A 16,093-nucleotide genomic window follows, 5' to 3' on the forward strand; every position below is an offset into this window, starting at 1 on the left:
ATAAGTAAATCTGGACGACCATAGAGATGAACATACGTAATAGCATCTTGAGTATATTCGTGCATATGACGGGGACTGCCAGCATGTGATGAAGGTAAAATCGTTAATCTTCCAACGTTTGTGGTATTACCGTCATTTACAACTGCATCTCGCAATTGAATGTATTGTTCAGAGCGGAGCTTGGTCTGATTCAGACGGATAAATAGCAAACGTTCTGATTCAATTTTTGCATACATATCAACGATGTATTGGTGAAACAATTGACGGCATTTTGAAATATAATTGTCTTCATCCTGCCGAATCATTAGTCTATTGGAATAATAATTCATTGCGCAGCATTTCTTATCCGTTTGTTTATTAGTGGATGGATCTATCAATTTATTATTAAAGTGATAGCCGTCGGCTCCATCCCAAAAAATGATAGGCTATTGTAGGGCATTGTAGCATCGATGAGTTTCAGCAATTCTTACCAACTGAGCGTTTCGCTTATGAAGAATAATATCTCGAGGTAAAAATTCATCACCGACCATAACGATTGCCACTTCGTCAATAGTTGGAGCATTGTATCTACGCACATGTTGGCCAGGAGGCGTTTTGTCAGCGGAAATAATAATTGTATGCGTATCAGTAGGCATCAAATCGATGGCTGTTTTGAACAGACGCACTAAATTATTATTTTCGTGGAAAAGATGTTGCATTTTTGAAACGATAGTCCTTTCAACGTCGGGAGAAATTTTGCAACGTGCATTCAATTCAGAATTTTTATCACTGATGAAGTACAGTTGTAAAAATTTATGATTCTCGCCTGAGAATGGTTGAAGGGACCCTGCTCTATGATAAATTTGCCCTCTTACTTTGAAAGTAGGCATAAATTGATCTGGATTTTCGATTTGGGCACCAAACGACGTCATTTGGAAACATGAGTTATATTTTCTGATCTGTGATAAAAAACGCTTAGATTCTGACGTAGTTCCAGTAAGCAAAGTCTTCATTGGCTCTGGTGGTGCAGCCAGTAGAGGAAGTTTAACTTTTCCTGTGGCGCAAAACACATTCCCATTGTTTCACCATTAAATTTCAAGTCCTTGCAATAGGGACAAATTTTAGACATAGTCCCGATTTGAACACATCTTCTCAAGCTATAATCATCGACTGGGCTGTACCTGAATGCCAGGCGAAAATTTTCAGGTTGCTCTTGTGATTCCTCGGCATGCTTTCTTTTGGTGATTTCTCTTTGAGACGCAAGCCTGTTTTCACGCTGTTGTTGTGATTCCTCGGCATGCTTTCTTTTGGTGATTTCTCTTTGATATGCAAGCCTGTTTTCACGCTGTTGTTGTGGTTCCTCGGCACGCTTTCTTTTCATACTTCCTCTATTAGCCGCAAGCCTGTTTTCACGCTGTTCTTGTGATTCCTCGGCACGCTTTCTTTTCTTACTTTCTCTATCAGCTGCAAGCCTGTTTTCACGCTTTTGTTGTGATTCCTTGGCAAGCTTTCTTTTCATACTTTCTCTATTAGCCGCAAGTGTATTGGCATAGACTCTTTGAGCATCTTCCTCGGCCATTTTACAATTAAAAATTTATTTTTGAACGATCTTCTTAAATACTTATAATGACGTCATATACTAAGCCTCGTCATAACAAACATGACGACATACAGCTCAATCCTTATAATGACATCAGTCGACACACAAACATGACGTCAGTCAACAGACACACAAACAAACATATATATATATATATATATATATATATATATATATATATATATATATATATATATATATATATATATATATATATATATATATATATATATATATATATATATATATATATATATATATATATATATATATATATAGAAGATAGATTAGGGAATTTTTGTATTTTGGATCCATGATGTTGCCCATTTTTGTGGCTTTTGTGAAAGCTTTTGATATTGTTAATCATGAGACATTAATAACAAAAATGAATTTTTGTCTATTTTTTGTGATATTTTCAACAAATGATTGATTTCTTGTATCCCAGTATTGGCCATTTATATCCTCTGGCATGTTGACAGCATGGGAATAAGTGTATATATTGTTTTATTTTGTCAATAAATCAAGTCAAGTCTTTGTAGTTGATGATATGGGTGATCTATATATGTATATAAATAAGTTGTTTGTCCGTGTGTCTGTTCACTGACGTCATGTTTGGGTGTCGTCTGACGTCATGTTTGTCGATTGACGTCATTATAAGGATTGAGCTGTATGTCGTCATGAAGTTGTTTGTCGACTGACGTCATGTTTGTCAACTGATGAAATTATAGACCGGGACACAAATGACGACCGGGACACCAGGATACTCAAAGAGAAATTACAGACTGGGACACCGGGACACAAGTCACGACCGGGACACAGGGAATATAAATGACGACCGGGACACAGGGACACAACTACAACGGGGACGCCGGTGGCACAGGGGGATATATAAATGACGACCGGGACACAGGGAATGTTCGAAGAGAAATTACAGACCGGGACACAAATGACGACCAGGACACAGGAAATATAAATGACGACTACAATGGCGCGTAACGACTTAACCGGGACACAGGGAATGTTCGAAGAGAAATTACAGACCGGGACACTGGGACACAAATGACGACCGGGACACAGGGAATATAAATGACGACTACAATGGCGCGTAACATCTTACGCGCGCGGGGGGGCTTGGGGGGCGCAAAGCGCCCCCACCAACTAGGTATTGGGCTGGCGTGAAGCGCCACCCCAACAACTAGTAATACATAAAATACATCCCAGTGGTGCTTCCAAGGGAACACCATTCCATTTGACACCTAGTAACTTCTTGAAAGCTTTATCATTGGGTGCCGAGACTGCTGTATCTGAGAGACTATTCCAGTGCTTTACTACACAGCAGGATAAAAATTTTAGGCAGTGTTATTTTGACAGATGACCTGAACAGCTACTTTGAGTGTCCTCTCCTGTCAGTGCCAATGTTTTGGGAAGTTGACAAATGAATTAAGGGGTTTTCTTCTGAGGTTAGCTTGTATTTGATAAGCATATCAGTTCTTTGTTGTCAGCAAATCTGTGCTAATAATTTCCTTAAAATTTTCAATATGTGTTGTCTCTCATCTTTATTATTGCCTATTAAGAATAATGATGCTGCATATGATGAAAGTAAGAATGGTGGTTTTCAACACTTTTATATAGCTAAAAATAAGAGAAAAAAGTATCATCTTTGAGGGTCTGTAATGGGTTTATATCTGTATTTATAAATAAGGTAATTATTATATTCAGAAACAGCATAAAAAAGGTATTAAGTAATATGTTCATCTTATTCCTAGGTTAGTAATTTTAACTGCTCCAAATAAACTACTACTGCTAAAAACTTGCTACAGCACCAAGCCGCCTGAGGCCACCACAGTTGCACATACTCCTCCTCCATCGCAATTTATCCAAAGCCTCCATCTTTACACCCTCCCAGGAAGTTCCCACTGTCCTCAAGACTTTCTTTATGACATTCTGCCCACACCAACTGTGGACAACCTGATTTCCATTTAGCCCTAGACAGTTGGCAAAAAAGATAATCTTCAGAAATCTGTCATCCTTCATCTTTAGAACATGCTCTAGATGTCATCCTTTCTCTTATTATAACCCTAGAAAGCGGGATTGAACCACACTTTTTGTACAGCTTACTGTTTGAAATACAGTCAGTCAGCTGGGTACCCAGAACAATTCATAGGCAATTTCTCTGGAAAACATCTAGAAAATCTTCATCTGCTTTTTGGAGTGCTCATGCTTCACCTTGAATTACCTTAAATTGAAGCTTGGAGCAACCTAAGGATTTCTCCTTGTAGAGCTCAGAGTTGACGATTTGAGTTGAATTCAGGATTCTGTTGTGACCAGGTGCATTGTGCTAATCCATAGCTTCCCAGTTGAGTTTACACTCTCTGGAGGATCACTCAACGTCCAGTCTTCGTTTAAAGATGTCCACAGGTTAAGCAGTAAGAGTTTTTTGAGACAGTTTGATTCTTGAAGAAAATAATTGAGCACAGACTCTTGATAGGGTAGGCTGCTTAACAAGTTTCAACTGATGACCTCTAGTTCTTGAGTTAGGACCAATAATGGGAAACAATGCTGGGAGTGTATTTATCCTCATAACCTTATAGGTTAAAATGTCATCACCTCTACTTGGCTAAAGAATTAAACAGTGGATTCTAATTTATTTGATCAAATTTGTGTGACTTATTTCAACATTCAACTGAATGCCATAAGTAATTCTTGTGGTATTGCAAATACGCCCTTTTCACCACTGGGATGCACCCGTTGTCTTTTTTCAAGTTCGACATTCCCCTCAACATCCTCTGAAAGTTTGAACTTAATAACCTTAACTGTTCCTGAGATATTGCATGTATTGCATGCACTATTTTAACAAGCTGGACGTGCATAGTATCTTTTGATTTAGTTCAGCATTCCCTGAAAGTTTCAAATAAATACCACTATTGAATCCTGGCATATAGCAGGTACGCCCATTTGACAGTCAGGATGCAGAGTTGTATTTTGATTAAGTTAAACATTCCTCTTAACGTTCTCCAGAAGTTTCAACTTTATACTTCCAACTATTTGTAAGATATTGCAGACATGCCATTTTGACAACCAGAATGCATTTGGTGTCTCTTGATTTAGTTTAACATCCCAATTGGCACATACTGAAAATTTCAACTTAATTTTTTCAGCTGTTCCTAAGATATTGCAGCTACGTCCATTAACAAGGGGATATACACAGTGTCTTTAAGTTCAACATCCCCGTCAACATTCTCTAAATGTTTTCAACTTGATACTCTCCCCTAGTTGTTCTTGAAAATTGAAGATATGAATGCGTATAGTATCTTGAATTTATTTAATATCTCCCTTAGCATTCCATGCAAGTTTTAACTTAATGCTTGTAGCCGTATCTGTGATCAATATAGATGCGCCCAGCTACGCCATTTTGACAATTTGGATGCCCCTAGTGTCTATTTTTTTGCAACATCCCCTCATTATTCCCTAAAATTTTCAAGTTTATAACTTTAGTTATCCGTGACATGTTGCAGTTAATCCCTTTTGATAGCCTGGATACACTATGTCACGTGTACAAGCTGGATGCAGTTAAACTCTTTTGACTTGATTCAAAAGTTTCAGCTGCAATAGAAGAAGTTGCTGTGGTGTTTGCAGTTGTATTTCCAGAGTAGTAGCAGTGCTATACGTAGTCACCTATAGTTGGAGTTGCAGTCATAAGTTGTTGCAAGTAATGAAGCAGTTGTAGTTGCAAATAATCAGTCACAATCACAAGTAGCCTTAGTTGAAGTAGCCATTAGTCGCAAGTAGTCGTGATTGAAGTCGCAAATAGTCAGAGTTGCAGTTGCAAGTAGTTGTAGTTGTAGTCACAGTAGTAGTAGCAATACTGGTCTTGAAATTTTCAAGTTAATACCCTTAGCTGCCTCTAAGATATTGCAGATATGCCCTTTTGAAAGCCTGGGTGCACATAGTATCCTTTGATAGAGTTTAACTCCCCTCGACATTTCCGTAAGCTTCACCTTGATACCCTTAGTTATTTTTGACACAACCAAGATCAAACCAAATCCTGTATATAAAAAATGGGCAAATTGCATAAATTACAATCCGTGCTGCAGGACTATGGGGGGCATGGGATCTCCAGGGGTATAGTTATAAGAATTTTTGACTATTTTGAACAAAATGTCGCAGATGTGTCATTTTGACAACCAGCATGAACATAATGTGCTTTGATTGTGTTTAGCATCCCTATCAAGATTTACTCAAAGTTTCACCTTAATACCCAAGCCTTTTGGGAGGCCCAGTATCAAACAAGCTCCCCTTTCCCAATAGTTCCAATTTTGAACAATCAGCTTATAAATGAGTTTGAACTTCACAATAGGTTTGTCAATGTTAAACAAGTTCCTGCCAACACAAGGATAATGATCAGTGGATTAATATTGCTAATATAAGTGCAGTATAAACACATTCCTTCCATTATTTTATGGCCATTTTGTTAAAGTGTCAGAATATGAATATGAATCCCTGACATCGTCTGCATTTACGTAGCCTATCCAGATTTTTTTTTTTTTTTTTTTTTTTTTTTTAGTTTTGCAAAGGGCTAAGACTGAGCCCAGTTTTTTTTTTAAATTGAAAACTGGGATTCTCCAAAATTTTTGAAAATAAAAATTCAGGTCCAGATATCCTATATTCGCGTATTTTAATGCTTAAAGTTCAATTTTTGTCAAATGGGAGAGAAGAGGGTTGGGTCTCAGATCATTGTAAGGAAGTTTGCACTTGTATATAGGGAATAGGTAGTCACTTGCCCAAAGCTCATATATTATTTAGGAGGCAGCATAATATATTTTCATTAATCAATTTTAAAGAAATCCAAATCCTACCTTCGAGCGATTTCTATCAATCTAATTTACAAACAAAACCATATCATTCAGTGATTACGATATGATCTAATATCTTATTCAGCGCATGCAGTTTATGTGAACTGAATTTCAAATTAGATGCCTAGGATTTGACAGTCTTCATAGGCTATCTTCTTTTCACGATATTGTGAGTATAAACAAACTCTTCTCCTGTACTCAAAATCTTATTATTTTTAAATCGTAATATATTTTTTATTGCTAACGCCCTAAAATTAGGGTTTGAAATAAGTCGGAGAAGGTTCAAGAACCTCTTTGCTACTAGAATTTAAAATGTCACACAATAATTATTATTTCCACTAAGAAAAAATATTTTTCCAATAAAAACTGATGAATGGGAACTAAAATAAGTCCTCAGTCTGTCTTATATAATGAAACTTATGAAAAAAAAACAATATTTTGTCTCTTTTTCTAGGTCGCCAGCTGTAATACCAAGCAGGTGAAAAATGGCTCTTTTTGGGTTCCAGTTGGTACTGACCATGATTGCTGCATCAGTGATGCAGAAATTTAGTGGCAGATTTTCACTCGGGAGGTGGTTGATCTGTTCAACGAAACTTTTTACTTATCTTCCGCCATCAGATGAATACCTACATTCACTAGCAGGTCACATAAAAGAGAAAAAGAAAAAAAGAGATAGAAATGACGACGATGATAAAGTTTTCAAAGTTCCAAGAAACTTAGATATTAGCTTGAATAAAAAGATGATCACCCTTGAAGATGTTATAAACTTAAAGTATTATATTGACTATCAGTGGTTAATTGACTTTTCATTATATGCTTTTTTAGTATATGGATTAACTGAAGTTTATTATGGTATTTACAAGGATGTTGGAAATCAAATGAATCTGAGCGTTTTATGGTGCGGAGTTCTTTTGTGTTACAGCGTAAAACTTCTGATAAGCACAACTGGTTTATATTTTAGAAGTGATGAAACTCAAGCAGAGCGCAGTATTGTTATCATATCTGGTTGTAGCTACTTTGTTTTTGCGCTGGCAATTTTGATAGTTGACGAAAAGAAGCTAGAGCTAGGTCTAGATTCAGCTTATGCAAGCTTTAATCAAAGTGCCCACGAGTTCCTCAACTTAGCTGGGATTGACTCTGATGGAATAGCAAGTAAATTGATTTTGAAGTTGTGTGTTGCTGTATGTTGCGGAATATCAGCAGCTTTAATTACATTTCCTGGTTTCAGACTAAGCCGTATGCACTGGGATGCCTTGAAACTGTGTCAAGGGAAACCATTTAAGAAGTTACTACTGCATACTAACTTCATCATGCCATTTTTGGTTGCTCTAATGTGGGTGAAGCCACTTACTAGAGAATATTTTACAGAGCGTGTATTCTCAGGGCGGGATAAACCCTTCATGACAGATAATATGTTTGATATACTAAGGATTATTCTGACTATATTCTTTTGCATTAGTAGAATTATTTTGTTGCCAATATATTTACAAGTATACTTAAATAGCGCTGAACAATCCCTGCTATCACAAAAGAAAGAAGTAGGACGTGTTTCCAATGTTGATGTTCAAGTAACTGTTGCTCGCCCTTTCCATTGTTTGTTTATAGTGGCATTGCAAATTGTTGCTCCAGTTATGATCACACTCTGCTTAGCCGTTCTATATAAGACCCTGGGGGATTTCAGTTGGTTGGGAAATCCTGTAAATAGACATTTTAGTAGAAATCAGACGTTTTCTGCTCCTTCTGATGGCACTAATCAGAAAGAGCAATTTGCCACAGCTATGTCAATGTTTAGGGATGTCTTTGGGATTAAAGTGTTTCGTGGACTGTTGGGTTTTGCCACCTGGTGGGCCAATTTTGTGATATTTGCAACGTCATCCCTAGGAATTGCCTATTGTTCTTACTTTAATGCTAGTTAATTTTGAATTTTCATTTTGTTTTTAGTCTGTAACTAGTCGTTTCACCTGTTTTTGGATTGTTCAGATGTCAAGAAACCTTATTTAATAAACCTTTCCATTTTTCGAAGTGTTTTTTTTTTCTTGTTTTTGTTGTCTCAGAATAGAACGTGAGGCCACTTCCAAAGCTGATGATAAATCAAGAACTAATAGTATCATTTCACAAAAGAAACATTAAACCAGATGCGAATCAGTTACCAGTTGATCAAATCACCTGTTAAACCATTCTAGAGGTCTCATTCTAGCAGTGATTTATGGTCATAATCAACTTTTCAAAAGAAAAGAATAACCAAATCAAATATTTGAGGGTCAGTTGATATAAGATCAACCGAGCGACGACAATAAAGATGAAAACTACGCATGTTGAATGGATACAAGTTACCAAAAAGATTTGTTTTTCTGAACAAATTTGAGTTTTGAATCTACATCTATTCAACATTTTTGTAATTTTCAGCTTTTATTAACCAAATAATAGTCAAATATACCACGGAAACTTATGGTACGATGGCAATGCTACTTATAAAGCAATTATGTTTTGTACACAATACAGAACAATGTGACATAGGCTTTACAACAATCCTAAAAGGTCATAAAATATTTTTTTTTTAATGTTCAAATTATTCTCTTGAGTCTATTCTAGCTTGTAGAGAAATTAATTTGGCGGAACCTTTATCATTTCTTGTAAGCGAGATATTATTTATATGTACAATGTTTACAATGCTTAGGTTTTTTTTCTTTCAACCCTACATTCAGTATTGATGCTTGCTTAACACCCTGAGGATTGGTATAGAAGCATAAGCAAGGTATAAAAAGATGACCTTCAAAGCACCCATTGAGAGGGTGGAGAAGAGTCCCTTTTCCAAATATTATTTCAGATTTTTTTTTATAGCATTAGTTTTAAGCATGCATCACCAAGAGGAGAAAAAAACTATAAAAATAATTCTACAACTGTTTTTTTTTTATGGAAATTAAAGTGGTTGGTTTTGCTCCAACCACTCAGTTATCAGTTATTGATAACTGATCAGTTATCAGTTAGTCAGTTACTGGTGAGTAAGTTCTAAATGTGAAAAAATTTCCATGGTAGACATGTACACATTAATTTATTTTGCGGAAAAATTAACTTTTTTGGCATCATCCTTTCTTAGAATTGATCTGCGCAAAGTATGGAAAAAAAACAACTACTTAATTTTTATTTCCAAAGTCAAAGAAAAGGCAGATGATTCTGCCTCTGTCAGTTTATAGATTTTAAGAGGCAATCTTCATTCATTGGTCACCTTTCAAAAAGTCCAGAGCATTGGTGACACTAATTGTCACCATAATCGTCAATCAATCTCAGGTGCTTACTCGCTAGTCAGAACTGTAGATACATGCTACTTGTGTTTTTGGTTTGGTAAACCCCACAACACCATTCAGGGCCGTGTATTTCATCTAAATGCATGTGAGACTGGTAGCATTGACAGTCCTATCCATCCGTGTGATTTCACAGCACTCCACTGAGCTACTGCACAAACCTAGTCAGTTAGTTACTGACCAACCAGGACTGTAGACACATGCTGTTTGAATCTTGCGCATAGCAAACCCCTCAATACCTCTCACAGTTATGCACATTCATAAAAATAAATTTTCTACTCGTATGCTCATAAAGTGCATTGCAAAAAATGTTGTTCTTAAATATAAATATATATATATATATATATATATATATATATATATATATATATATATATATATATATATATATATATATATATATATATATATATATATATATATATATATATATCATGAAAAGAGAAACCACCTATGCAACAGCACAAACACATAAAAAAAAAGACAGAAGAAGAAGGGGAAGACTGTTTTCCTAAACTAGTGATTAATATAGACCAGCACTTGAATGAGGCCTTAACCTACTCATCCATACAATCACATAGGTCAAACAGCATAGCCATACACAATCAACCATAAAGAATAATCCATGGACAGGCAGTCATGTCGTCAATAAGTATAAGTTGTCATTTACCAAACAATAGAAAAAATAATAAAGACAAGTAATTCAGAGGGAACAACCCAACACAAGGGCTCATCAGGAGAATACACTTGCCTATAGGGTTTCGCCACTTTAAATTCTCTACCCAGCAAAGTGTTGTGGCTACCACAGAATATCCATGGCATCCCCGTGTCAGGTATATATATATATATATATATATATATATATATATATATATATATATATATATATATATGTGTATTTTTTAATTTTACCACCTCACAGCTCAGGTAAAATAATAGAAATGGACAAAAGTTTGTATCGGGTTCACCATATCTCCCCATATCAACCCTAAAAATGCTTGTGGTGGAGCGGGGGTGTCCATCCATAGAATGATTTCATGGAAATCATTTCAGTAACGATTCCTTTGCTATCTTACGTGTTACTCTTGTTCGTGAGCACACAAAGTTTTGTTTTACCTAAGTGGAATTGTAATTCTAGTACGAAAATCGAGATGGCCTTTTTGCGTAAGTAAATAAATTAATAAAAAATAAATTATTATCGTGATATAGCAATTGCTCTGCAGTCCATCTACCTGTTCGTAGTGATTTTACGTCAATCAATATAAATAGACAATTTTTTGCGCACCTCATTGCGGCCGTTCCCGACAGTGGGTCATCACTAAAATATTCTAACCAAGCCTGTGGGTTTTCATCACTGGAAGAGAGGGCGAACAGTAAAACGTAGGACACTTTAACAAAGTGATAGTAGAAGACTAAAACATACCGTAATCAAAATAACTTTTAGAAAGGCTATTAAAAATGAGAAACTCGACGTCTTAGAACAAGAAGGGGGAGGGCATGAGCGGCTCAAAAAATTTTGGTAGTTTATCCTTCTTTATTCCAAAGTTTCTGGAAACACCATCATGGGCAACAATGGTGTTAACGATGTTGAGATAGCATCTTAAACTACAAAAAAAAGTCCGAATATCCTCGGACTTTGCAGCATATTTTTCGGAAAAACCCACACAGAATTTAAGGATCATTGATGTAGGTCGGCAGGTCAGTCTAAGACGAGAAAGTAGGTTCAGCTACATCGACTCCAGGGGAAACTAGCAAGCACTCTAGCTCCGAATGTGCTGTCTACGCAAAGAGACCATCAACTGCCTGCGGCGTGAACATAGTTTTCAAGCTCCTAATTACGGAAAAGTTAAATTTTGCCTTTCTTCTACCATCGGCTGTGTGTCGTTTTTTTTATATCAGGGGATCGTGTAGAAACAGTGACTGTCCAGTTTTGAGAGGGGTCTTACTGACCCAAAAATTACGAGTTCTAATGCAATTTTTAAAAGGCTGAAGGGAGACTAAGCTTCCACCCGCGCCATTTTCACCCTCGTGGTTCATCGGGACAAATAATTTCAATGTATTTATTTTGACTGAAAAGATCAAAAGATAAGAGAGAGAGAGAGAAAAAAATCTTCAACAGAAGTGCGACCAGTGCAGCCTCTAGATAAGGTCTCCTAAATTGTGAAGAATGGCTCATTCTATAAGAAAAGATTCATAAGTAGATCTTTGAAAAAAGGTAAGCTAGTTATACATTATTGAACTCAAAATCCTGCAGATATTTTGATCCAGGCTATTTTAGTTTTTTCGAAAGACATCTTGGGATAACAACTCATTTTATACAAATGACTGATGAAAAACGCATCATTGAACTTTATTAGAAAGGTGAGAATACCTTGCTGGAACTTGGACCACGCAGAAGTTTTATTTAAAACAATTTAAGGATCCCAAGAACATTTTTTTCTCTGCAAACCTGGCTAATTGATGAAACAAACACGGAAATTCGAACCACAACGGCATTTATTACACCGAAAAATACGGTTGCCTTGAAGATGCCCAGGATGCCTGAACCACGGGCCAAACGCGACCATGCTAGGATAATAAGTCCAAGTGACAATCAAATTCAGCCTATCAGAAAGTCACGATTAGTGGGAGTGCTCAACCAAGAAGCACCAATTGAGGGCAGTGGTCTTGAGGTGAGGGCAAGAGATGGTGAAAGCGTGTCAAGAGAGCAGCCAAGTCAAGGGACTATAGTAACTGTTGGTGATGAATAGGAAACGGGGGGCCATAGTGAAAATTCTAGTGAAAGGGTAATACGTATGGTGCATTGGAATATACGAGGGTTTTCATCGACAAAACTAAGTGGTCTGTTGAAGGAAGCGTGTACTGTTGAAACATGGAGTGATGGGAAAAACCCATTAAGTGTTGAAGGGTATAATGTTTTTGAAAGAGTGAGAAATAAATCGAGTAATGGTCGACATTATGGGGGGATAGCGATATTGATCCGGGATGCTATATTATTTAGCATCCATAGGCTATTAAGTGCGTCAGAAAATATAGTGTGGTTACAAATGTCCATGTGGGATAAGAGGTATGTTATAGGCTGTGTATATATACCCCCTGAAAATAGTTCTTATATGAATGAATATACATGGGACATATTAATTGAGGAGTATGTTAATTATTTTGAGCTGTTTAGTGACCATTTTTTTTTGTATTACTAGGTGATTTCAACGCCTACACGGGTACGAGTACGGAGGTTGAAGACACACAGGTGGATCTTGGAAACCCTTGTTTATCAGGAATGGAGAGTATGGTTGAATGGTATGGAAGAAATGGATGCCCGAAAGGTAGGACAAGCAAAGATGAAACTAGGAGGAAAAATAGGTGTGGCCATAAGTTGATAAATTTTTGTAGTGAGGGCCGGTTAATAATTTTGAATGGAAGGGTGGGAAAAGATCAAGAAAGGGGAGATTTTACGTGCTTTGGTTCGGGGAAGCCTAGCGTGATTGATTATATTATGGTTGATAGGAGGTTATGGGAAAATTGGTTGGATTTTTATGTTATGGATGTTGAAGGCAGACTAGAAAAATGGAGCATACAAAAGTTGTGTCTTTGAAGGCAAACCTCCGGAAATGCCCTAAACACGATATTAAAAATGAACACAAATTAATTAAACAAAAGGTTTTTCAAATGAAAGTAAGAGCAACAATAAAATTCAAAACAAATAGAAACTCTGCTGTGTGTGACGAGGTCTGCAGCCTCTCTCCTCCTTCCTTTTGCTCAGTTTAACTTTCTCCACCAGTGCTTCAACAGCGGATGCTCCAAAGGTAAAGGTAAAGAATACGGCATTGGACTTTACAGTCCCTACCGGCGGTGCTGGTCTCTATTTCTTGGCTCTTCAGTCATGAAGTGCAATGGGCGGTTGGGGGCCAACAATCCTGTGCTTTCGCTCAGCCTTCCTGTTTACCTTCTCCAGATTTCTTCAGGTACCCATTTAGAGCTGGGTTATTGGCAAAAAAGACACTTAAAATCACTGTCATTTTAATGTTTTAATAAATTAATGGGTTTTTTTTCAATAAATTAATGTTTTGTTTTTTTTTAATTACAGCCAATTATAAACAAATGAAATGGTGAAGAATAATATTTAGTGTGTAATCTTATTGTCTCAAATTAAATTCAATAAGTGGTAGAAAACAATTAGAATCAAAAGCAGGGGCGTCTGATAAAGAAACCGAGGATTTTTTTTTACAGTCAAGTGTTTAGGGATGAAATTAACAATATAATACACAATATTTATGCTGAGTGGGGACTGTACAGCTCTTTCCATTGTTCATTTTGAATTGAGCCACCAACCATATATAACCACATAGTCAATCGAGACAAACGGCGAATAGAAATGATCCTTTCCACTTGAATCTTATCGTTGGAAACTTGAAATTCAAGCATTAAAAGCGTTATGATGAAAAAGAAGGGAAGGTATTTATCCTTGTAACTGTATATTCCCTTCCAGATTTAAATGAAAAGTATACAATTTCTTTAAATTACCAAATCCCCAGCCAATGAAAAATCCTTTGTTTTAAGACTTGAGCTATATATTGGACTGTTTTCATCAAAATGTATTTTTAGTTATTCTAGTTTTTAATTGGGTATACGTAAGTTATCTAGGCCATCCAATTTCAAAACACATTCTCCACAAAATTCCAATTTTGACCCAGATTTAACACCTATAGTTATCCATCTTACGATGTCAGCTATTGCAAAATCACTAGACGCGCTCATTTTCCAGGATACTCCCTGACTTCAAACTAGAATTGCTGAAAAACATTTGGCTTTGCAGAATTTGCATTATTATTATTATTTGTTAAAGTGCCCATAATATAGAGCTGAAAACTTCAGTTAGCTTCGCGAAACAGCTTCTTTAGTGTAGCCTTGGGGGGTGAGGGTACAGTTTATAGGCTTTCTCCCCAGAAATAAAAACACTGTAAAGATCCTGTAAGAGCATAGTTTTTGGTTATATAACTAGATATACGTTGCATGGGCAACGGGAGGTGTTGTGGCAAACTTTGTTCGGTTTCGCCGAGTAAAGTGTTGCGTGAGCAACACTTTACTCGCTTTGATTTTGTTTCGTTTTGTTTCCTCGCTTCGATTAAACGCTGAAGTTGTTAATCTGTAAGGATCTTAAAATAAAAGCTAGGTATACCAACTCGCAAAAGTTGCAAACCCCTCATTGCCGAAGATGATTATGAGTTAACAGCCGACTGTTGCTTTAACTCCTCAATGTGTCTCACAATTGGTATTGGCCTATTTTTGGTTTCAGTGTGTACCTTACTACTGAAGTTGTCAACCCCTTCAAACTAATATATCTCATGAAGGTATTTTTCTACCCAACAATGGATGATATATACCGTAGGCCATGGCCAAGTTTCTAACGTCATCACTTGGAAAGGAGCAAAGGATAAACTCTAATTTCTTTAACAATGAGAGAACTTTTAAGGTTTAAGAGGCACATCTGATACCATTTTTCTACCGCAATCCCAAGTGCAAAAAAAAACGAATGATAAACTCAGCTGAAATCATGAACAGAAATGGGTAGAAACAATAGATTTTTGGCCCCAGGCAAGAGTTCTATGAAGCTTTCCAAAATGTGAAGTCACATTCATCAATCCGGCCTAAGGTCCACACTTTCCTTAAAATCCGCAGAGGTTTAGACCCTTACCACTTTCTAGGAATAAGCTGAAATCGGGATGCTAGAAAAAAAAAGACAAAACCAGGCTCTCGTAACAGAATTACCTTTCCAAAGTTACCCCTCCCCCTAAATCAATTAAATAACGCCGAAACTGAATCTTGCGAACGTTTCTAAAATCCTTTCAACTATTTAGCCCGAAATCTGAGAAAATAAGTTTTCCCCTAAATATGCGAGTAAAAATGCGAGAAATTCGATCTGACTATTTTCTTGTACTGAGAATGGTACAACCTTAGAAAATAAAAACTGACTTGATGTTTCAGTCAATTTAAAGCTTTACTTTTTAGTTCTGAGCCGTAATTGTATGCTATTCTGTATTATTAGATCTTTGTGTTTGAATATTTAGCTGAACATTTGACAGTCTTAGGGGTTTTCTCGGTATGTAAGGTCGGTATGGGGACATTTGAGATAACCCATATTTACCTTCGCGAAACGGCTTAAGAAACGTCTGAACAATAGCCTGTAACAGCGTAATAGTGGCTATAAACCTCGAGTATAAAATGACTTGGACTTTTTACATCTTTGAAGTAGTCTCGAGAAAAAGAATCTGGGAGGCTTAAGTCTAGGATGTTCAATGCCCTCTCACAATTAATCCTGGGACTGATAACATTCTCTTCAAATATTCCTTTCAGCCATT

The 16,093-nt window shown here is 36.5% G+C and overlaps 1 protein-coding gene across 5 annotated transcripts in view; it reads left to right on the plus strand.

Annotated features, from left to right (window-relative positions):
• LOC136033743 (uncharacterized protein KIAA1143 homolog) overlaps window positions 1-8,454 on the plus strand; it is a 62,513-nt gene extending 54,059 nt beyond the window's left edge. For 4 of the 5 annotated variants that reach the window (XM_065714640.1, XM_065714639.1, XM_065714638.1 and 1 more), the window contains one exon: window positions 6,887-8,454. Coding sequence is in view for 4 of the 5 variants with exons in the window: in XM_065714639.1 (XP_065570711.1) it covers window positions 6,918-8,348 (1,431 nt within the window). In the remaining variant the exon portion in view is untranslated. The remainder of the gene's footprint in view (window positions 1-6,886) is intronic. The other variant, XM_065714641.1, reaches the window with a different exon arrangement.
• Window positions 8,455-16,093: the final 7,639 nt, after the last annotated feature.

Source organism: Artemia franciscana, chromosome 12 (assembly GCF_032884065.1).
Source record: "Artemia franciscana chromosome 12, ASM3288406v1, whole genome shotgun sequence".
NCBI lineage: Eukaryota > Metazoa > Arthropoda > Branchiopoda > Anostraca > Artemiidae > Artemia > Artemia franciscana.